This window comes from Pygocentrus nattereri, chromosome 4 (genome assembly GCF_015220715.1).
Source record: "Pygocentrus nattereri isolate fPygNat1 chromosome 4, fPygNat1.pri, whole genome shotgun sequence".
NCBI lineage: Eukaryota > Metazoa > Chordata > Actinopteri > Characiformes > Serrasalmidae > Pygocentrus > Pygocentrus nattereri.
Genome location: NC_051214.1, coordinates 14,732,593 through 14,758,163, shown reverse-complemented (window position 1 = coordinate 14,758,163; position 25,571 = coordinate 14,732,593). Strand labels below are relative to the sequence as shown.

Here is a 25,571-nt window from a genome sequence, read left to right as displayed (position 1 = left end):
AATCAAAACATGACGTTATACCACTCCTATTTATGTGCTTGGTTTATTTGACACCTTATGTCTACAGTCCAGCTTGTGAAGTCCTAACCATTGGGAAAGTTATCTTGATTACATGGACAAGATATGCATAGATACCATGAGGGATTGGGCCATTTTCTGTTGGCTGTGTTAAGATTTGGACCAAAAAATTAAAATAGCAGCATTCATTACTATACTTGGAGAGTTAAATATAACAATAATGATGATGCCTTTAAAAATAAACATACATGACATGTATTTTACAATTTGTCTGAGGGCCTAGAAGGTCCTGTGGCTTCCCCACTGCTGGTAGCTATACTGTACTAGAGGAGCCATCAATAGGGTGGGAATTGGCAATGATTAACACAAGAAGAAAATACATATGATAAAAGGACCAATGAGCATTATTTTTTCCCCTAATGCCTGTGTTGCATGAATTACCCTATTTGAGATAATATACCACATGCATTTGAGCAAATAGAATATTCCCACAAAAACTAAACTCTACCCATTAAAGGGCTACATTCTTAATGGCAATACTTGCAGCATAGCATAAAAATAATTGCCTATTATTTTCAATCCATGTCCTCTAGTCACTGATTTTGTATGCCTTTGGATGGAGAAATTTAACAAGCACAGCTCATCATCTCGACACTGGCCAAGTTACATTAATCAACAACAGCTGTAGCCGATTGTCAGTAGCTGTTGTCAACTTGCACAGCGTCCAACAGTGACCGCTGGATTTGGCTCTGCAAAAGTTCTTTCACCATAACAAGAGTTCAGCATGCTCTCCTGAGCCACCTTTAACCTTTTTAATGACAACCTACTGATCTTGACTCGGGTCAGCTGGACAGCAATGAGATTCTTTTTCCACCAGATCAGTCAAACTCCCTGCCCCGAACCCAGCGGTCAGCCTCTGGGGCAGAGAACATCCTCAGAACCAAATCTCTCTTTTTCTTGGAGGGAAGAGCGCAACTCTGTTTTCTCTCTCTATCGCTTCTCTTTGGATTGGAGTGCACAGAGGATGTCCCAGTTCAACATCTGGATGAAGCACGACTGTACTGGATATAAAAGCAGGATTATGCAGTAATGGACAGTGGCCCACTGCATGAGCCAGTATAATAGCAGATTATTTGCCCAGCAGTCCGTAAACATTCACATCCACATACGCAATGCCTTCATTTGTATTTGGCTGTAATCTAATGTCACGGAATTAGTAAACCGCTGGAAATAAATGTAATTTTATTTTATTAATGAAGAATAATTTAATGGTCATGAGCACATAAATAACTCTTTCTGTGTGGAGATAAAGACTGAGATTATCACAGTAATGTATGAGTTATGCGTTTCTGACCAATGTGGGAGGTTATGTTTAGTTTGCTTTCCACAGATAAGGGTGACATTCCACTTGAGAGGCCTGAGTGTCCACATCTTATACTCTGGTCCACATAGACAATGTGTGCATAAAGGGAAACTCCAGCAATTTTTCATAATTTTGATGATTTTTGAAACATGATTTAATCATATACTTTTTGATTTTTGAAGAAAGTTGACTCTTAAGGCACCAACATGCTACATTATTCTTGGGTTTTATATTTTTCCCCTAAGGTCCTCTTATACTGTTTGTGTGGTTTTATCTAGATATAGCAAAAACCATATCTACAAAATAAAAAAAAATTCAGAACAGGCAGTTTTTGCAGCTTAGTTTCTATTTATAGGCTGTATATACTGGGGAGCATGTTTTGAAACTTGTTCACTCTCTCCACTACACTTTTTCATTTCAAAAAGTAGGAAGAATTCTGTTTTCCATGACATGGGCCCTTTATGCCAGCAATACCAATAATATCAGTAATGTTAGCACTGGACAATGTCTTCAGCAGTCTATGCTGGATGATGCTCGAGAGAGAACTGCAGATGAAACAACATGACATAACTTAGCACGTGACAGTCCGAATAATAATAATCAGTGTCCTAGAAACGGCAGTTATTCCATTAAGGCAGCCATTCCAGAGTACCCACCTATTTTCCCAGATTCAATAGTATTCAATCCACCTCATGAAAGTAAAGGCTTCATAAGAAGCTGATAAGTTAAATTAGTTGTGTCAGAAGAAGAGCAGGTCCCCAGAAACTCATAGCAGATAGCTCAGCATAAAGTCACTATATCCTGGCCAAACCCCAATCTGAAAGTGTCCATACTGCTTCCTACAGGGGACCAAATGGACATGGCATCATGCAAGAAAGCCCTGAAGGCATGCTGGGCAGAAGCTCTGACTTTATTATTATTTAACTTGGACCTGCCACTGAAATGGAGCCCTGAAACTTTGTGTCTTTTTTGGCATCTTTCAAGTAAAATAAAAATCCAAAACCCCTGATGATAAGTCTAAACAATGTCTAGTACGCATGTGAACACAGCCTCCTCCCTCAGAATGGTCTGAGTTCTGTGTTGGTTCTTTCATCTCAGCCCACCGTGGCAGGGAGTGTGGACTATTGCTTAATTGTGAGGTCATTAAAGCCTAATAAACAACGTTTTATAACCATGCTGTAAAAACCACTTACAGAAGCCCTCTAAAAGCTTGGAGCTCATTGTCAAAATCTAGCCAATTAACGATTAGAAGTCAGAGTGATCACTGGATAGATTTATCACAATTTATCATACTTTTTATGCCATCATGAATTACGTTATCATGAAATAAATTTCTATGTAAGAAATGTATTATTAACTGCACAGAAAAAAAAATCAAGGTCTGTAGTTTTCATTGTCCATTGTAGATTTTGTGTACATATTTACAGTCTTTTCACCAGTGATAACAAAATATAGTGGAATTTTACATGAATTATTTCTCACTCATAACGCATTAAACCAATTCTATCAGACGTGTGAATTCTTTTGACCCATACCACATCTGTTTTCATTAGTAACAATACTTATATTTTCTATAACTTTTTTAAATATACCAGTTCATATACTAGTTGATTTTCTTCTTAAGGTATTAGTTTCTTCATAACAATTATACCAGTATTCCGCAGATATAACACAGATAATTCAACATACAGTGTAAAACGTGCCAATTCCCTCAACTTTCATGTAGTGAATTGCAGTCCAAAGTAAGTTAGTCAAGTTTGTTGTCGAAGGAGCAGATATCAAATTTTGAGTTAATGGGTTAAAAGGGTAAAAGAGAATGGAAGGAAAAGCCAGTCTCTTGGGGTCAATTTCTGGTCATACCACATAGCCACTGAAACAAATAGAAAAATGTCAGAAGTGCAATATCGGGCCTGCATATACAGAATGTAAATTAAACATAAATGTAATTTATTGTATAATTCACTTAATCTGATTAAATGTAATTATGTAATTGCACTTAAACCATGCAAAAATAAAAGTAATAATCCTCAACAACTTCTGAGTCAACTAAGAGGTTAACTATCACACATGTCCATGCCACCTGACTGTGTCAACAGTACCTCAGAAAACATTATGCAAAGGTCAACAGAGACAGAGCACAGTGTCAATGGAAAAAAGATACAGCTTTTTTAGTTGCTCTGGAGAAAAAATAAGTATGTGCTGGTGTACATCTACAGGGCTTCTCAAAAAACTATCCCATCCTCTGGATAACCAGATTTAGTCCTAATAGGCAACTTTACCTCATTTCTTTAGAGCTTTTTTCTAAGTGAACACGTGCAGAAAGTCAGATTTTCTTTTGCCTAAACTAATTTCCCCTCTTTTCTTACTGAATAGAAACATTTAAGTGAAACAGTATCATACTTAATTACAGACAGACATGCAGGACAGGCACATATAGAGGAATGTGACTGAATGTAGGCCTTTAAGCCAAACAGTCTTATGACTTAGAAGACACACACACACACACACACACACACCCACCCACACACACACACACACACACACACACACACACACACACACACACACACACACACACACACACACATAAACACCTGCATCTGACTCTAATCAGATCTGATAGCGCTCAGTCAAGCAAGCCAGGCTGGGGCCTCTTCTGATTCTCAAAGTAAGCCTGTATACACGGGCAATTCTCAGATACACAGATGTCACACACTGATGTTTAGCAACTGTTTCTGATCCGCAGGGATCTCTGTTCCTTCTGTCCTTTTAAAGAAAAACTACAAAAATACCCACTGTTTGTTTGTTTTTGATGTGTAGACTGAAAAGCAGTGTTGTTTCTGAGGATTGCATACAGATTTTATAAGAAGAATTAATCTGTGCTCGATAACCAGGCAGTCCAGTCTGATCTGCAAAGAGCCAGTTTGACTGCAGGCCTTTATTTCAATCAAGCAAAACATGAAAAACGCATCAATTGTTTGAAGATCAGGGCTGTCCCAATACCCCTATTGTGATCCTGATACCAAGTGTAGTGTCATGATGTCAAAAAAAAAAAAAAAAAAACCTTGGAAAAAAGTTCCTCACTGTCTGAACAGCAAGTGTTAACCGGATGGAACATAGAATGTAAAAAAAGTTTTTATGACATTCATCTTTTTATTAATACTCTTCAAATGCATGCACAATAAAGGGTCAGACAACCCTGCATAAATCACTCATTCTTAGCTGCTTATAGTCCAAAATGACTTAGAAACTCATCTTACTTTAATGTTCATTAAAAATGAAGAATGATTTGTCTGTTCTCTATAAAAAAGGTACCATTTGTGAGATACAAGGATTTGTTGACAGCGGCAATAAGCATTTCTGTCTCTAATGAACAGTTAACAAGATATTAGATCACCATACTCTCTTTAATTCAATTAAGGATCTGACTTGTGTTTTCACAGATAATACAAGTGGAATATATGTATCACTCTGCTAATTCATGCTAAAGTAAATTCACATTTCATGTGTGCACACCCTGAACTGGTGGTCCTCTGGGCTTCATATGTAAAACCATTTTATTGTGTTGTAATAGGGCTAAAATGTCTCGTTTTTAGCCAGGCATGACTTGTGAGTAAACAACTTAATTTTCTGTGTACATAGACTCCGGGAGTATGTTGCGTAAGCACTTTTGGTGGTATGTTCCTTATGACAAATGGTATAACATAAGACTCAAAGCATAATAGCCACATGTTTAGATAAAGAGCTGTGAATTTGAAAACAGCTAAAACACTCACAGCGCAGATATTATACGTTCCGTTTAACAATAGTGGCATAAACAGAGCGCAAAACAAACAACAGATCAGAACTAGATCAGGAATAATGCATCAAAATATTGTGGTGAGCCTGAGACGAGTGGTCACCAGCTCATTTGCATTCTCCCACCAGCCCCTGCAGCCAACAGTTAAAGCAAAGTTTAATGTTGCTGTTGACAAAAGTTTGTGCTGCCCTGCTTGCTCATGTGTACAGGTGTTGTATGGCACTGTGTTTGTGAATGTTTACCATCAGCAGGAGACCAATGAATTTATGTTTACCCCCTGCTGGTTTCCCCTAGCTGTCTAGTCCTCCAGAGAGCTCCATGTCTCTTCCTCCATGTCACAATATGTCTAGATCTGCCACAGACTGGGCTGGGACTACTTTTAAGCTGCTAATATAAACCTATTCATGTAAGAAATGTGTTATTACTAAGCAAGAATGAAAAGTGAAGAGGAGGAGTCTTTGAGTTCTAACTGCTTTCACCTCTTGCAGAAATGTTTGTGTCTTATGCTTTCAAGGAGCTCTAGTGCATGTAAATCATTCGTCCTGGTAGAGTGCTGTGTTTGCAGTTGGGAGCCACTGCATTTCTCACTGGCAGCAGTACTGTAGCTTATAACTATGTCAGCCTTTAACCACAAAGGAGAACACTTAGCTTCACTACTATCACCTTGGATTTAACACTAGCCTCCATACAGAGCAGCCACTCCAGACCACAGCAGGCCTCTTGTAAAAACCCAGGGCCCTCCACAGCTTCCATCACCTTCAGCCTGGGCAATATGAGATGCATGTAGTGATCACCTGGGGGCTGGGTTTGTTGCAGGAGTTGAAATGGTTTGTCTCCATAACAGCACTCCATAACTGCCAAGACTATGGACAAGAGAGCTTGTGATATAGCTCAATGTCTTGATATAGCAAAGCGGGCTTTTGAATGCTTGGCCCAAATTAGAGCCACATTGAGGCCCCAAAATAGTAGAGGCAGACCCTCTGGAGTTTCATTACACAAACTTTATAAATATATGCCTGAAATTGTGATTAGTTATTTTTCCTCCATTCCTAAACACAAGGATAGTGCATTAAATAAACTACCCCTGATCCTGGAGTATAACATCATGACACTTCAAGACACCTTCCCCTTCTCAATAATATTGCATTACATACTTTTAAATGTTTTTTAATGCAGATCATCTTTCCAGTAGGTGGCAACAATGTGTTAACAGTCTGGCTGAAGCCCAGCTGCTCATTCACTGTTGTTTTTATTTTATCCTTTAATTGGAACACAGGTGTTAGAGTAACAACAGCGAACATCACCCCCTGTGCCACACAGGTGTGTCTGGGAGGGATCACGATGCCAGCAGTGCCTGTGATCCTTTCCTCATCCACAACCAGGATTCAACACAAATGTGGAGCTGTAAGTTCCTTAGTTTCAGTGTTGTCCTCACTAGAGACTCAAACACTCAGATAAATTTCACTACATTTACATATTCATATATATAGCCCACCCCTGCCCCACAGGTGCTCCAGGGGTACTCCAGCACCAGAGTTACTAAATACATGGAGATATATATAAAAACAGGACAAAAAGTACATTTGTAAAAGCCTACGGCCAATAAACAAAGATGATTTTCATATGCAAAAAGCGTATGCCTTATCGCCTCACAGACTCCCAGTGAAGTCCAAAAGGAAATCGTAAAAGTCTGCTGTCCAGTAAACACTGATCTCCATTCATGTGTGACTTTAAATCTATTATTAACTCTCACTAAATTATATTCTGTCTATCAGACATGGCAAGCATTATATTATCAAACAGTGCCAGAGTGATAGAATGAGACAGACAAATTTAACATCTGAGTCTGAGTATCTGGTCCTGAGAACTTGACAAATTTGGAAGCAGTTAAGCAGACAGTGGAAATGAGACAGAGAAAAGTGCAGTACATTTATGCCTTGCTCTCTCAGATAAGCTCAGAAGCGTTCCTTAAATTCAGATAAACAATGACTCAGAGTTTCTTCAAAATTGGAACGGATCGTTTATTGATTCATAAAACTTCTCTTTTTACAAGTCTGAGAAACACAGTACAACTGATCCAACAGAAGATTTAGAGAGGGAGGAAAGTACCCTGAGGTAAATTTGGTCATTTTTTTTCTGTATACACTTGAATTTCTGAAATATAATGAAAGACACTTATCTTTTGGTTGCTTGTTCATTCATGTTGTACAATTGCTTGTCGCTCAAGAGAACATTCAGAAAATACAGCTCAGTTTTCAACATGAATGCCATAATTCTGCATTTTTGGATCTCAAAAAAAAAAATCAACCTACTCAAACCTATTTGAAAAGTATAAGTGCAGTCATTCACTAGTACTGAAAAATGTCTTCAACAGAAGGTATGACTGCAAAACCTGAATCTTGTCTCCGGATGTTTTACAACTATGGTTTACATCCCTGGTGAAGTGTTCAGCAGAAGCTCGTGGCCCAGGCTGCTACGGCAGGATTAAATGATCGTTAATGTGAGCTGGCACCGAGACATTGAGGAAAACAGCGGCTGGTGGGCACATCTCACACAGCTTGGCCTATATAAAACATGAAAGTGCTGTGCCATGCTTGCACACACATACACACTCCCTCAAACCAACGTGCAGCGGTTGTGCACCAAAGGGCATGGCTGCCCTATCAGAGGAGTGTATATTGAAGGTTGCTATTTTGAAGCGAATATTTCTGCTTTTTCATGAGCAGTAAAAGAGAGTAGCAGAGATGGGCTGTGGTTTGCATGCCTGTAATGAAAGTACACGCACCACAACAAGGTACAGTCATGGCCACCGGGCACCCCCACTCCCCGACCCTTTCCCCCTCTTTAACTAGCCATTTTAATGAGTAATTACTGCATCTGTGAAGGAAACTCCCAGGCCTTCTCCACCACCCCTGCCTCAAGCCATGACTTCCAAGAACATGCTTTTGTATTGTTTTACCTTCCCAGTGGGCATTATCACTTCAAAACAACATCAACACAGCATGGCAGGAAAGGAGTTTGGCAATCATCATCTTTTAGTCCGGAAGTGCTGAGAGAAAAAATATTTATGGTGCCACCTCCAGCCTGAAACACGTTTTTGAGAAGATGCTTCCAGTAATGCATTTGTTAAGGTTGGGAAATTGCTCAATGCGTGTTGAAAGAGTATTCAAAGATGGGCAATATCTACTACTATCAGTGTATCTTCATCAGTTTGTTGTTGATTTAGCATTTGAGACCTAAACAATCCCAACTCTAATGACCGAAAGAACGAGATCGCGAATACAAGCGGCCGAAATGAGTTTCCTCCGCAGGGTGGCTGGACTCTCCCTTAGAGATAGGGTGAGAAGTTCAGTCATCCGGGAGGGACTCGCTGCTTCTCCACGTTGAGAGGAGCCAGTTGAGGTGGTTCGGGCATCTTGTTAGGATGCCTCCCTCCCAGGGAGCTAGTGGAAGTGGCTGGGGAAAGGGAGGTCTGGGCCTCATTGCTCAGGATGCTGCCCCCTCGACCCGAACCCCGGAGAAGCGGAAGATGATGGATGGATGGACAATCCCAACTCTTGACACCTGCCACTGGTGTCGCTGGATGCCGCTTAACTTCAACTGGTACTGCCAGAGCCATTAATAAAAGGATATAGCGAAGATCAAACCCTCCTAAATATAGTTCACAGCACTAGTATGACACAGTGCTAAAGTAAGACAACAACTTACTCTTTTTTTTAAACATCATACTGCGTCTTTTGAGAGTAATCTTAAGCTATAGCCTATAAATGTGGTGAGCATCTGTGTTTGTTAGCATATGTAGCTCGTCCCATGACAAAAAATCCTCAAAGCTGCAAGCTCTCGACTTTATGTCGATTGCTGTTTCAGCTATGCATATGAATTACAGTCTAGCCCCAATAAGGCCATAGGAGTTTGATAACTTGGTCTAATAATATATTGATAAATGCAACTAAGTTACTATTACGTTAGGCTGCGTTTCATTCAACAAAAATTTCTTTATACAAAATGCAGTTACGACCTGTCCAGGGTGTATCCTGCCTTCCACCCAAAGACTGCTGGGATAGGCTCCAGCACTCCCCCCGAGACCCTGACGGAGAAGCGGCTTAGAAAATGGATGGATGGATGGATGGAAAATGCAGTTAATTATCATGAAAGAAGCACCTAATTCTCGTTCTGATGTACTCCTAGTGAAGTTGAAACTTAAGTTAAAGTTGACTGTGCTTCGTGAGACCCTTAAAGATGTCATGAACAACCAACCAAGTCAACGAAACAAACTTACAGAGAAAAACGTTCAGCCCTTGTTAGTAAGTGGAAGGAACCGAACTTGGGCTACTTTTTGAATAAGGAAAGCCAAACAGGACAGAGGTCATTTACACACATCAGTTTATAAAGTACAGTAAAAAACCAGCTGTTAATTTCTAAACGATAAAGAAAGGGGCATGTAAATATTAATTATGAGCTGTTTTTTTTTGTACCTAAACCCACACATATGTTATTAGTGGACTTCAGGAAAAAATACAAGAAAAATATAGAATATGGCCCCCTTAAGGGTCGAATGGTTGTTGCTGGAGTGCAGTGCTGCTGGAAGGAGCCAAATGCAACCCACCCCGAGCACAGCTGACAGTGCCACCCACAATATGCACCTCATGCCAGCTACCTACTACCTACATGTGCAAACACACAGTCCAATTTCCACTTTTAAAGCAGAGGTCTGTTTACACAAAGCTTTGTTTATAAGATCATTAGCCTGGGCATGATTTCATTGGACCTTGGGCTGGTCAGCACCTACATGTGGTTTGGGTGAGATGTTGGTAGTTTCAAATGTGTTTAATAGTTTTTGCAAGAAGTTGGTCTTTGACTCGGAGGCAAGGGAGACGTGAAATACCACACCTCTCATAACTCCATCACCCTTTACCAACACATTTCAGCCAAAAATGCGCAGCAGTTATTCACTCTGGTGAGCGGAGGATATTGGAGAAGAATAACACTGCGGTATGTGGTAGAGAAGGTTTCAAAATAAAGTTAATGACATATCTCTCGACTACTCTTAGTCTAGCAAGACAGTTGAAATTTGTATTTTCACATAAATAAAGACTCATTTTCAAAAGTGCCTCCAACTGACTGCTCTGCAATATAAGTTCTTTCCCCCAGAGGAAAGAAAAACACTTTGAATGCTGGAATCATTACTTGAAATGAGCTCCTGCTATTCTGAATAGTCTGTTTCCTGGTTTTCCTTAGGGATTAATCTTTTAATGACTCTGGCATTTCATAATTAATTGCGTTCAGTAACTGAACCAATTTTGTAATTTTGGGGTTTTGGGCATGAGGAACATTGTGAATGGTTCAGCCTGAATTACACACTTGCCATGACTGCAGTGCACAGAGCAAATGCAAATGGCTAGTTCAAGACATCAGTCAATAGTGTCAATATGGGTTCACACTAAACCTTTTCTGGTGACAGAGCCCTCTTATTTGGGTAATGTTGTAGAATATACAGTTAAACAAAAAAATAGTGTGGTCATGGAACATAGTGACAGCATGTGAGTTGAAGCCTAAACTTGTCAAATAAAAGTATATAATAAAAGCAGTTTATGTTAAGTTTGGTGGTAGCTGTGGTGGTATAAAGTCATTTTTAATTTGGCCATGAAACTCATCTCAGAGAGTATGTACAATTTTGTAGCTCTGGCGCTACAAAAGTTGCATATGAATTGTTACTTAACAAACTGTTAATTAACTATAAAAAATAAAGCAGAAGGTAAAATGTTTGCATTTTAATGTTCATACTAAGAAATGTATGAATAATTAGTTTTTTACAAAATAATTCACATTCTCCTTAAGTGAGCGCTATTAATGCTCAAGTAGTGTTTTTTTCTATATCTTTGAGAAAGAGGAAGATTAAAGATAAAAAAGTAAAGACTTTTTTAAGACTACTTAAGCTAAAAATAACAAAGCCAGTGAGCACAGAAGGGGATGCTTCAGTTCCTGCACTTGGAGAAGTCACTTTAAGGAAGCAAACTGTAAAATCCCAAAATGCTGCTGGCTTTAAAAGACATTACAATCACAAACTAATCAGCTTTTAAACATTTTGCTCATCACAACAGCCTTTGTTTAGAAACAACTGGATACGTCACCTAGTGTTTGTATTACCTTGTATTACAATTCCCTTAAACCATCAGAAAAACTTAACCTGTGTCACAGCTCGCATGACTAGGTAGAGCATGTTTGATGTCGCAGACACAACACAGTTACAACAGCTTAGGAATAACCCACTATGAATAATGAATACAACTTCCTTGAGCAGTTTCAACTCAGACAAAACAAAGTATTATTGAATGGACATGTACAAGCTCACTCGAAAGTCTAATGCACGAGAGACTGTGATTCTGCATTAATCTTAGTACGTGTGACCATATTGTCACAAAGTACAGCCCTGAATGTGGTATTAATATAGGACTTCACGTCACTCAATTTTTTTCGGGTGTTCAGATTCAGGTGTTTGAGTGAGAGAATGCTAGATTGAAAAAAGTGGTTGAATATATATGATTCAAGTATGTATTTTAGTTCCACACTAATTAAATATATCAAATCAAGTAAGTAAATCAAATACTTACATATAGTAATTATGTTGACGCAATATATTTCATTCATTTAAATAAAGTAAACTTAAAGCAAACTTTATAGGGCAGTCACAGGCTGGAGGTTAGGGAACCGGCCGTATAACTGGAAGGCAACCGGTTTGATCCCTAGGGACAACAGCACGTGACTGAGGTGTCCCTGATCAAAACACCTAACCCCCAACTGCTCCCCGGGCGCTGTGGATAAGGCTGTCCACTGCTCCGGGCAAGTGCTCACTGCCTCCTAATGGGTGTGCTCACTAGTGTGTATGTGGTGCTTCACTTCATGGATGGGTGAAATTTCCCTGTTGTGGGACTGAAAGGGGTCTCTTAATCTTTCAACAACCTTTGTTTAGTGTTTCCCGTGACCCTGATGGAGAAGCGGCTTAGAAAATGTGTGTGTGTGTGTGTGTGTGTGTGTGTGTGTGTGTGTTTAGTGTTTTGCTATGTTTGTTTGCAATAAAAAAAAAACAATAAGTTTTACGTTTCCATCACTGGAAGATGTTACAGTGGCCTAGTTCACATAAAGTGGAGAAAAAGTCCATTTCAGTAACAGCAAAGCATGCATAAATTCAGTAGAGGAAAACAGTATGAGCATAAGCCGTCTAGTCCTCAGGCTGTTGTGCATCCATGAACAAACACACACACGCGTGCACACGTTTTCACACCTGATCGCTTGGCAGTGCGCTCGAGCCACTCATTTGAATCCCATTTTTAGTTCGGTGCCTATACAGCTTGGATGAGACAAGGGACATGAAGAAAAAAAAAAGGGTAAACAAACCATCCAGTACGTTGCCTTATCAAAACATACTCATGTAAATGTGCATGTGTGTGAGTACAAGCAAATGGCAAGCAGATACAACATGTTGATACTGCATGTGCGTAGAGCAACACTTCACACTTTATCAGATAATGGAGCTAAAATAAGGTGCTGTGAAGTGCTGAACTGCTTCCTGTTTCACTTCCAAATTAATGCAGTCTCAGCAAACCTCAGTTTATCAGTTACCGGTAATTATGTTAGCTCCATTAAAAAAAACATTAAAATATGTCTTTTTGTGTAGTGTGTAGTATTTTGAAAATGTCCAACTGGTCTCTCTTTACAGTAAGAAACAGCCTGATTTGTACAGCCACTTAGACGCATTTTATATGCCACATTGACTATTTTTAAAGGAATGTTTCTAAACACTTCCTAGTTATTTCTTAGCAGTGGAGAAATAGGCAAAAAGTAACACAGGGTAAAATGTATGTATTTAAATAGGAAAATGTGTGTTTAGGTATCGTCTTGTATTTCCATAGCAAAGTCATCTCCAAATTTTGACATCAATTGGACAGACATTTCTCAAGATTCACCATGAAGAAACAGCTTTCATCATAAGCATATTTTGACTACTGAATTGTATAAGTCGGTTTAAGTCAGAGAGAGCTGGCCAGGATAAAGTGCAGCCTCCACATGGTCAGTTTTAACACAGTACACATATTTCCTCTTTTACTTTGTAGTGAAAAATAACTCAAGCTTCAACATAAAACTCTACTGAGTAAACTGTTTACTATTTTGTTACAAGTATTACAAAAGTCTGTTACAATTAGTCTATGGGGTAAGTTGTAACACTTGCATTGATACCACTTATGGCTTAATTAAGGGCTGCAACATTCTATTGAATATAGGTTAGAATATCAAAATATTCCATAAAATAAGGAACGCTAAGATATGTGTTTCACTTTAATGATTGAATTTTAAAAAGAAATTAACCTTAACTATATTTATTATTATTACAATATATTAATGATTCTTGAAATCCTACAAAGTAATGGAAAAACACCACTGATAAACAATTACCATCATATCATTTCATATAAAATGCTATTCCTAGTTATCTTGCCTAATCTTGTCACCCTGATCAGGATACTGAGATTATCTGAACATCAGTGATAGAGAAGAGAGCAAACGTGTCTTTATACATTAGTGCACTGAACGTGTGCTTTAAAAACACAGGTAAGTCCTAGTTTTTCAAACTGTGTTTTGATTTTCAAATATTTTTCTATCAATTTAATGAATATTCAGCCCTGGCTGAACTGTTCTGTAACACCAGATGCTAAAAGTTTACATCTGGAAAGATATTTGGTTGCTTATATATATAAAAAAATATTTTTCAAATTATTCTACTTAAGGAAGTTTTAAGAGGCATCGTGTATTGTTTGTATTGTTTGGCCTTTCTAAAAGCTGATCTCTCATTAATTGTAAAAATACTCCGTAAGCTACTAATATAATTAGTAATGACAGCCTGAAACTTGTCATAGACAGTCTGAGAGTCAAAATCCTGAATCAGCACTATCTGGCTGCAAGTCATTTCAGTGCCTATAAAATTCTGCAGTTTTCCACCCGCATAAGATCCCATTCAGTATTGTGGCTTTTTCAAGCCCCATAAACAAATCAACAATTTGGCAACCGAGTGCCTACCAACATCAAACACCATTCACAATGAAAGCCTTTAAAATCTGATTGACAGCTCCGCACACCAGTTTCCTGCCTGCTTTATTGAAAACCTCCCACCTACTCCTGATCGGAGCCCTTCTGGAGGCGTGAGGGTTCCCGTAAAGCTGTCAGTCTGTGCAGGAGGTGAGGACTTAACGGAAAAAAACTCAGTTCCTGACTTTTCCGATTCTTTGTAAGACTAATGCAAAGAGTCCAGGCAGAGAGCCATAGAAATCGCACACACACACACACACACACACACACACACACACACACACACACACACACACACACACACACACACACACACACAATCTGCAGCACTGCACAGAGCTGAAGCATGGCTGTGTGCACGATTATATGAGGGGTGTGTGTTATGAAGCATGGTTCACACTCACTGCTCTTTAGGGATTTGACCCACAGAGAGAGAGACAGAGAAAGCAAAGGAGCTGAGACGTCCAAAGTGTGTATGTGCTGTGGACATTGTGTCTGTATGAGTGAGAGAAATGATCTCAGTGCATACATCAGCCTCGCTTTCTCCATAACACACTCACGCACGTGCATAATCACTCTAGTGTGACCGTCATGTGTGGCTGATCTTTACTCTTGCGAGCAGGATTTCCATTTGGTGTGTGGGAACAGACAGGTTTACCTTTAAATTAGGGCTGCAAAAAACTAATATTCTGATTTTTCATTGAATTATGAGTAATAATTTATTTATTTGCCTAAATGTTGTCTGTAAATTACATCTATGGCATGTGGGAATAATAATTAAATGCTGTGCTGTTCCTGACTGTCATCAGGCAATGGTATCAGGCAGCCATCCACAGAATCCAAATCCACACATCTAATAGGAGTGCCTGAACTTTATTCTTTCCAGTGCCCCTGAATTACAGCTTTTTTTTTAACAAGCCACTATGCAGGCAGGCATTCAAAACAGATATTTACATATTAGTCTTAAAGGAACAATACTAAAACCAGACAGTTCAGTTCTATAAAATATCTGTCCTGTAAAATGTCCACAAACAAGGTAAGTGGACTTTCAGTTTAAATGTAGTGAAACACCAATGAAAAACAAGCCTCTAAATGTTCTTTGGAGGAATATATGGTTAAAGTCTTCAGAGACTGGACTCGACCTCTATGATGGAGTTATGATGAGGCTGACCTCAGGGTGTGTGTGGAAAATAGAACTGCTGGCTGCTGTTCTTGCCTATTCCCTCATCATTGAATATGCACCAAGGATATCTTGCTTCAGGTGTCAGGTTTGTTCAACATAAAATACTTTGTAGGAGAAGGTGTGTGTGTGTGTGTGTGTGTGTGTGTGTGTGTGTGTGTGTGTGTGTGTGTGTGTGTGTGTGTGTGTGTGTGTGTGTGTAAAACAGACTTCTCTGAGGATAGGAAATATCTTTGTGGGTCTCCAAGTCATAACTCCCTTAACTAGCATGATTAATCACAGGCTTCAAGAGGTAGACACACACACACACACACACACACACACACACACACACACACACACACACACACACACACACACACCCCCACACACCCCCCCACACACCCCCCCCCACACACACACACACCCCCAGAGAGGTGGCTAAAAAACACACAAACACATACATACACTGTATAACCCTGCACTCAGTGAAGTTTTTAGAGCATCACTTGAGATTCTTGCCTCTCTCTGAAACCAAAACATTCCACACATGCCACTCCATCCAGCCTGCTCATAGTACTACCACTCAACAGAGAGAGAGAGAGAGAGAGAGACAGAGAGAGAAGCAGACAGACAGACATGTGTTTGTGATTGGGGCTGAGAATCAACATTCAGTACTTTTATGATTACTTCAGAACCACAGAGCAACAAACATTTAATGTTATTCAGTAATGTAGTGGTGTAGTCAAGACCACTAGAGGGGAGTCCAAGTCAAGACCTCTACACACCAAGTCCAAAGCCAAGACTTTGTAATAGTTGAGTCTGAGTTAAAGCAAGACCAAGAGTGACAGGATTAAGATTAAGGGTTAAGATTTTTCAGATTATAAAAATAAAATGAAGGAAAGTGAAAAAAATAAAAGTTTGGTTGTAGTTCATTGTATATTCATTATATACAATACATATTAATAAATAATACTAATACTTTTCATTATATTATGGTCCAAGTCCAACTTTGCACTGTAACTCTTGGGAAAAAATGACGGTTATTCTCTGTCTCTTCAAAATTCTTCAAAGCAGTCACCTGAAAATAAACCAAACATACACACATGTATACAACTGTGTATAAACACATATACATATACACACAACACTACCTAACCCTGCATTTACACTCATAGTAAGTATCAGAAAACAGATTTGAAGCATAATAGGCATGTGCTCAAATGTGATGTGCCTATGTTGACAAAAAGAGGCTAGTCCAAGAACAGCTGAAACTCACCCATTAGCTCTAAGGCTAGGTTCACTTTGCCAGGCTGAAGTGGCACACATCTTATTTTTGGCCTTAATGTGACGCAGATCTGATATTTTCAGAGCTGTGTGGACAAATAACTCTAATCTCTTTAAATGAGATCTGAGCCATTTTCATATGTGGTTCTTGATCGGATACATAACCGATTGGTGGCCATGTGATTACGTCCGATCAAAATACATGTGTTTTCTGTCACTGTGAATGCACCATTATTCAGTGTCAACCTGGCAGAATCACCTAACTTGCTATCCGTGCCCATAACTGATTCAATAGCAATTTCCCTGTCCTTTTTTTGCCCTCGTCTTGCTCTAAGAATGAACAGCTTGGCCAGAGTGCTGCATCCTGTGTGTGCTTTACATCTCTGCCTGCATTTAACTCATCCATCAGCTAGACCACTCTGAGTGCATGCATATCACAAAATACTTCGGCAGCCTAGATCACCAAAAGGCTGTGAAGAGCCTGCAATATGTCTTGGTCAGAGTTTCCTATCTGTTTACGCCAAAGCAGGAAGCATAGAAACGCCACTTAAAAGAAGCTGCATAAAAGCCACCAAACACTAGAATATAGTACAAAGTGCAGCTACAGCACATAGTAACCCCTGCAGAAAAGTACTGATAAACTTCAAACTCATTTCACACTTTAGTCATAGATTTCATGGAATAAAGCTTTCAAATGAGGTAAAGACAGACAATTATAGTTTGTTTATCTTACAGACTTTAGACCAACAACTTTTGCGGTGTAAATTGTGTCATCCTCTATGAATTTGCGGCCTGTGTATAAAATAGTACAGTACTAGCAAGATGCTGAGTGGCGTCACTGTCTCTGGTCACTGTTTTCTGACGCGTCCAGTGCGCAATAGCTTGTGGCCTTCTTTTACTTTGGGGTAGGGGCCATAATATTTAAACAATGTCTTAAAAATTTGAATATCAAATTAGCCTGAAAGGGCCAGCCCTAATTTAATGCATCTTTGGACCAAAAGAGTCCTTTTAACAACACTGTCTTTAGGCAACAGCTTTATTTTAAAAGACTCAGCAACATGAAGCCAAGTGTTGCAAAGCATGCTCTAATGGCCAGATTAACTAAAAGACACACTGATTCCCAACAGTCTGCCAACACTTTGTGCCTGTAGGGGTTGCTAATTTACGGTTTAATTTATGGTATCTACTAAGAACTTGCAGGCAAATGAACACTGTTGCAACTTCATCATTCACATATGAGCAGCACAATATAACCACGCTTGACTGACATGCTTTTTGTATGAAGACTGTCTATGTTTTTATCCTATGACTATGGCTCAAATTGTATTTCAGTAGGTTGAAAAAATGACTTCTTTTCCTGCGATTTTGATTGAGTAGGCTAAAATTATGACTAATAACCAAAAACAAGTTATTACTCTTTGTCAGTATAAACATAAATACTGTCAATGTGTCATTTAGATTTTACCTCAATGTGAATATAAACTGAGACAATGAATAATTATGTTAACTTTCTGTTTCAAAACACATTTGTTTAGTGGTTTGAACTGAACGTTGTTTGATGCACTGCACATAACAAGTTAACACAAAGAAGTAACAAGTAGCTTTAGTAATACAGCAACTGCAGAGCCAAAAACAAGGCAAGGTATCCTGAAACTTGACAATCAAGCAAAGACAACGTGTCTTGAAACAAGTGAAAAAGGTGAGCAAAACATGGTTAGGACCACATCCTACTGAAAGAGACCAGACGGTATAAGAATTGGGGATGCAGCCTTCATTAAAAAATAATTCTGTATGCATATTCACGACTGAATTCACAACCAATCACTTACAATTAGAGTTCTTGTTCTCTATATGTGCCTGAAGTTCAGATCATGGAAACCTAAGATGACCTGAATGATTACAGGCTGAAGAGTAAGATACTGATCCAGATGTTTATCATGATATTTAAGACTAGAGTACAAATCTGTCTCTGTAACTCTCTCTCTCTGACTCTCTACCACTTGCTCCTACACTCTCACTTTCAAGCGAGTACACACATGTGGTTGGTGTGTGTGTGAGACATGGTTCAAACTGGTGTGCGTGTGGGTGGGGGTGTCAGAGGAAGATACAGTTATGAAAGAACAAGGATGAAATGTGTTGCTCTTGAAGGAAGCAGGGGATGGAGCACACACATCTCACCGCAACCACAGTGATTTTCCTCCATATTAAAATAACCATAAACGATATTTAGTTCATTTCTCAGTCTGTGTTTTTGTGTCTCTCATTCTCCTCTCCATTCTGCCGTACACAGACAATGAAGATCCCACACCAAAACACAGAAAAACAAGGCTTTCGTTCACACTTTTACTGATATGATTTAACCTTAGACCAGAGGCATGTGGTTTTGTCCAAGGGGGCTCAGTTGAAAAAAAAAAAACAAACTCATTTAAGCACATCTCAGTAAACGGTTATAAATAATTCTTCTAACAACACTAATCATGGCTAATTACCATAAAAATAACAATATACTGATATAAGTACACTGACCTGTATAAGTCAACACACTGTGCCATAGTACCTAACTCTGACCTGTAGGCCTGTCACAAATATTACATAATCACCGCATCACAATAATTTGATCACAAAGATTTAAGCTGAATCTAACTGTTCTTTTAAAGTAACGTTTACATTGCAACACAGAGAATTAGGTGGACTTTTAGAGGGCAGCAGTGAGTAATGTTTCTTTATTTGAGCTAGATCTAACAACTGTCGAATAATACTTAACACAGACCGTACCTTACACACGGCTCCAAATGACATAGCAATCAATTAATAATAACTAACAGGCTCTTCAGTAATAAATAATATAGTGACCCAAATAACCTATCTTCTGTCTCATAACACCAAACACACTGTCCCATACGGCCCAACACTTAACTGTCTCACACCTAACAAATTGCCCCAAATTACAAAAAAAAAAAAACAGTCACCCTGTAATACCTAATAGGCTCTCCAATAACACCCAAGACACTGCACCAAATGTTCTAGCAGCTGCCCAGGAATAACTAACACATCCCCCTATAGTACATGTTGTAATATAGCGAATCCACACTACAGTGAAATCTAATTCTGACCATCTCTTGTAAAACCCCGGAGAACAGAACAGAGTTGCAGACAGAGAACTACAGCTGTTACTGTAACCATGACAGCACAGTGGACCTCACATGGACAACTGTCAAACATTCATAAACAGCAACAGTTAAAGCCACAGCCTTTGTGTGTGTGTGTGTGTGTGCGCGCGTAGACAGCAAGGTCAGAGACTGGCACCTGTTGATAGTATCAAACTCTGCAGGCTGATATATGTCAGTCTTGTCAGTCCACAAATATCCAGCTGCGCTGACGTGTCGAGCCTTTCCTGCACAGTTTCACTAACCACAGCCGAGCAGCCCTGGGCTTCAGGTCGACCACGAGGAGCAGCCACACACAGCTGATAACAAACTCGCTCATTTCCTAAGACCATTTGTTGCAGCCAAGGATTTTAACCAGAGCTTTCGCAAGGTCTGGGAAAAAACTGTGAATCCCCGTCTTGGGTTACGCAGAAACTTCAGGAATCACTTTTTTGGGTTGCGTAAAGGTGAGGAAGGAAAGGAAAAATACTTGCTGCGACTTGTTAAAGCACACCAACCCCGCGAGCACAGTGACAGAGAGCCTCTTACCGAGATAGTTGCGGAGCTCCAGCAGGACTTTAGGGGGTCCTCCGTTGAGCTGGATGAAGAGGGAGCCAAGGCAGAAGAGCAGCAGCGCGGCCATGCAGAACGCCAGGTCCCGCGGGGCACCGCGCGGCCACGCCGCCCACACTGCCCCTCTACCGGCCCTGCGCTCCCGGCACGCCTCGAGGGGCTCCGCGGCCGCTCTGGAGCTGCAGCAGCTGCCCAGGCTCTTCATCCTCTCACCACATGGAAGCGTCCACAGCGGCTCTCAGCCATCAGCAGCGCGCGGGGACGAGCTACAGCCCAGCATTTACACAAGCATTTCCAACAGTCCAGCTGAACGAGAAAAGGCTAGCAGGCAAAACTAAGCTCTCAACACTTTCTTTCCCGCTTTTTGCTTTCTCTCAATCTTGCTGTCTCTTTTTCTTTCTTGTCCCCTTTCTTCTTCTCCCTTCCTTTCACTCTTTCTCTTCCCCTACCACTCTTTCTTTCTGTCTCTTTCTCTCCTGTTTCTCGTCTCACTCTCGCTTCGCTATGTCTGCGACTGGAGCGGGGAATCCATCCTGTCTGTTCTCCGGGCTCAGCGCTGGTGTCAGATTACTCAACGCTGTGGAGGAAAAGTTCAGACGGAGGATGGACGACGGGCTCTGCTCGGGCAGCCCGTTCACTCACCTGTGCCACCATGTGGACGAAGACTGTAAGGTCTTTAGGAAAATATCTTTGCCTTCCAACGAGAAAGCTGGAGATGGAAACGTCGCTAAGCTTACATCCACTTCGAATCACAACAACAACACTACTAATCATAATTAAAGCACGTTACAGTATACAGGTTTGATTTAAGCGCGGGTGATGTGTGTGGGAGAGTTTGACCCCTTAGTAAAATTTAAGACACAGAAAATAAACACTTTTACATTGTGATGACATGATAACCCATCAGGAAAATGCAAAATAACATTGCTAACCCTTCTGACATTAGACACCTCAATTGCTTGTATTTTCAGCAAGTCATATATTGTTTATGTAGCATTTTTATGTCAAATTAGACAAAATATCTTGTTTAAAAAGCAAAGAAATTGTAAAATGGTAGTGATAGATCCCCCTTTTTTTATTACAGCTAAAATTTGAACTATATTGTCAGGCGCATAAGGTCCCTCTAACATTGCGCCTTAGGTATGCAAAGACCTTCTAACGAAGGTTGGAAAATGCTCAACGTGGCGTCTGATTAGGCGAAACCCCGCCCTTCAGTAAAAAGAGTCAATCAGCTCGCGCTTCTGTTGGAGATCTACAAGTGCAGGAGCCAGAAGAACGTTGTTGTGTTGTATTTGTGCCAAACCCGACTATTTATACGTTTTTGATCAGATTTGATCTCAGATATGTTTTTGAAACTGTAATTTGGCCTTCAGTTTCGAGGTTTTTTTTCCTCCCCGTTCACAGTGACAGGAGCCTGGTCATGTAGCTTAGTTAACCTTATGGCTGGAAATAACCAGCTAGCTTACCTGGCGCCGTTGACAAGATGGCTACGATGGCTTGCCGTGTGAAATCTCCGTGTTTGAGGTGAGGTGAAGTCTTCAGCGGGACATTCTGAAATCTACAGTTGTATCAAGTACATTATTGACATATTGACAAGTCAAACAAATGCATCTGAGGTAAGCCTTGTTTACCTGTTCTCTATCTTCGTGCTCTTTGTCATGTCATATGTGACCTAGCTAAAGTTGGCTTCCTGCTAGGCAGCTGCTTTTTCTAATTTTCTGTTCCACCTTAAAAACTCCAGCAGTTACAAGCTGCTGCACAATTTTAGGTGGAACTCAAAATTCGAATAAGAAGCTGGTTAACATCTTCAGCTTCATGCTAAGAGGTAGGCCCGGGGAATCAGTGGTGTGCCCGGCATCCAAGTAGCGCGTATCTATGTAAATGTACACAAACGATTGAGCCTCATTTGTTCAGAAGTAATCAGATATTGTATGGATTTTTGGTATAAATTGTATGGATAACATTACGTTTTCTCAGCTGAGATCGGAAGTGCCCCCGTCTTTGGTTGGTTTAAGCGTGATGATACGAAATGCTAAGGAAAGTCATCGTGGTTATTTGAAATGGCTTCCTCTTCTTGTCGTGAAATTTCCTCCCAACTAAATATTCCACAGTCAACTGTCAGCGGTATTATAACAAAGTGGAAGCGATTGGTAACGACAGCAACTCAGCCACCAACTGGTAGGCCATGTGAAATGAGTGAGACGGATAGTGTGCAGAGGACGGCAGCTTTCTGCAGATTCAATCACTACAGACCTCCAAACTTCATGTGGCCTTCAGATCAGCTCAAGAACAGTGTAGAGAACTTCATAGAATGAGTTTCCATGGCTGAGCAGCTGTAACCAAGTGCAATGAAAAGCATCAAATGCAGTGGTGTAAAGCGCCGCCACTGGACTCTAGAGCAGTAGAGACGTGTTCTCTGGAGTGATTAATCGCGCTTCTCCATCTAGCAATTCGATGGACGAGTCTGGGTTTTGCGGTTGCCAGGAGAACGGTACTTGTCTGACTGCATTGTGCCAAGTGTAGTTTGGTGGAGGGGGGATTATGGTGTGGGGTTGATTTTCAGGAGTTGGGCTCGGACCCTTAGTTCCAGTGAAAGGAACTCTTAATGCTTCAGCAGACCAAGAGATTTTGCACAATTTCATGCTCCCAACTTTGTGGGAACAGTTTGGGGATGGGCCGCTTCCTATTCCAACATGAATGCGCACCAGTGCACAAAGCAAGGTCCGTAAAGACGTGAAAGTGCAAGTTTGTTGTGGAAGAACTTGACTGATCTGTACAGAGTCTTGACCTCAGCCCAATAGAACACCTTTGGGTAGAATTAGAGCGGAAAATGTGAGCCAGGGCTTCTCGTCCAACATCAGTGTGTGACCTTACAAATATGCTTCTGGAAGAGTGGTAAAAAATTCAGGTAAATACGCTCCTAAACCTTGTGGAAAGCCTTCCCAAAGCTTTTCCCAGAAATTTTGGGAAAAAAAATCCAAATTCCCTTTTAAGAATGTAGCTTTAAAACTTTTTTTTGTGAATTAAAGAGCTAACTTGGTATAGTTATTTAAAAGAAATTATGGTTACTACCTACGGTGTGAAGCTTCACTGTGGTCCATTCAGTATAAAATGACAACAGCCACAGCCTACTGTTCATAGGTAATGGACTGAATCAACAAATATGATTACAGAATCATATGAATATGTAATAAATATTGATGTGATTATTTTAAGTGATACTCAGGTAATAGTGGGACACTTGGAGAAACTATTACCTGTGTATGTAGTAGTCTGACCACCTGTAGGAAGTAACTATTCATGAGTGTAGAGGACTTGACATGGGTGCTCTGTAATCTTTTTCTAGAGGGGGAGGGTGTGAACAGTCCATGCGTGGGGTGTGAGGGATCCTTGCTAATGTTTCAGGCCTTTTTTTATAGGTTTCCTTAATGGAAAACCTTGGTGCCTTGATGGACTGTGCAGTTTTATTACATACTGTACACTGCAGTGATTTCCTGTTTGAGGCAGATACTAAATAGTGATGCTTTCTATGAAGCTACTGGAGATGCCTTCTGTTGAATTTGTGGAATTTGGGAAAAATGGGCTGTTTATTTAGAATTTGTACAGAAGCATGTGGACTTCTACCAGTGTTTGTTTTGGGGAGTAGTATTTATTTATTTATTTATTTTTATTTATCTTAGCTGTGCACAATTCTACACACTGATCATGATATTGAACTGATAATGCGCACTAATTGCACAACAATTTTTCATACAGCATTGATTGTCTGATCAGTTACTCACGGTTGTCTGGTATTGTCATATTTTTTGTGCACCAGCACCTAGAATTTATCTCGAAGGCAAAATGATTTGAATCTCCAGAAGCTGCTCAAACAGTGCTCAGCTTTGGATACGAACATCTGAGTTAGATGTGGAAGAAATAAACAATTCAGCTAAATGAAGTGATTCATGATATTTTCACTTTTCCAAAATGAAGAGTAGACTTGTGTCACTGTTTGCTCATTCTGTAAAGAGCAACCTATGTTTGCATTTAAAGCAGTGTTTTTTTTGGTTTGTTTGTTTTCACAGTGTGAATAACTAGCTGAATGTTGGATATTTTTGTGGTGCTTATTCATGCCTTGTTTGATGTATAACAGCTGTAACACTTACAGCTGTTACAGCTACCCCGACTGTGGGAAGGTTGTGCTGTATCCTGGCTAGCTTTCACTATAAGCTTTTGGAAAGTTTGGGCACCATTTGTGAAATGTATTATTTTTCAAAGTAAAAATTAGTATACATTCTCTACAGAGAACACACATCTATACATTTTAACACACAATTACTGTTTAACATATTGGGGGAAAGTATAAAAAAACAAAATTAAGTTGTGATTTTTTTTTTTCCCCATGCATGTTTGGGTGAATAAATGGAAATTGTGCACTATCATTTGCAGAAAAGGGTCATATTTAAGTTTGCTGTAGAAATATATGGTAAAATCAATAAAATGTGGGTGAAAAAGGGGTGATCAGACTGCTCCAGAACACTACAGTGTTAGTCACGAAGAGGCTGATTAAAATAATTTGTAAGTTGGTTCTGTGATGAACATAACTCAAGTAATCGAAAAACACTTGCAATGAAAAAAATTATTTTCATAGTACAAAAGTCTTCTGGGTGCAATGTGTGTGGCATTGGAGAGTGGGACAACGCTAGCTTCCCAGGTTAGCTGTATTTAGCAGCTGGCTAAATTGAAGCAGCGCTCAGTCACTCGCACAACATGGCAGAATTGATGTTACTGTAGATCAGATAAGACAAAAAGCATAGATTTTCTCTTCAAACATAACTAAGTCAGATTCTGTTTGTCTGGTGCGAGAGATTCGCTCTGGACTTGATGCTTTTACACATCGAGCATCAGATTTGCGGTTCTTCCACCCCTCAAACTACTGCAATAGAACAGAGAAATACAAATGTCTGATAGCTAATTTTTGAATACTATGATATGCTCTTACATGGATGTGGTAGGAGTGATCCATTATTGACTTACTAAATCAGCTAATGTTTGCTGTTTATATGAAGCTGACGTTGTTGAGAAACCGAAGAGTTTAGCACTTGCCATCAGACAAAATGATTATTTTTCTTCCTTAAATTATGAATATTACAAAGTGTGGCC

The 25,571-nt window shown here is 39.8% G+C and overlaps 1 protein-coding gene across 1 annotated transcript in view; it reads right to left on the bottom strand.

Moving 5' to 3' along the window:
- Positions 1-21,044, bottom strand: part of usta (uronyl 2-sulfotransferase a) — a 116,883-nt gene extending 95,839 nt beyond the window's left edge. The window contains exon 1 of the mRNA XM_017712965.2: positions 20,403-21,044. Coding sequence (XP_017568454.1) covers positions 20,403-20,631 — 229 coding nt within the window. The 5' untranslated portion in view covers positions 20,632-21,044. The remainder of the gene's footprint in view (positions 1-20,402) is intronic.
- Between the last annotated feature and the right edge of the window lie 4,527 nt (positions 21,045-25,571).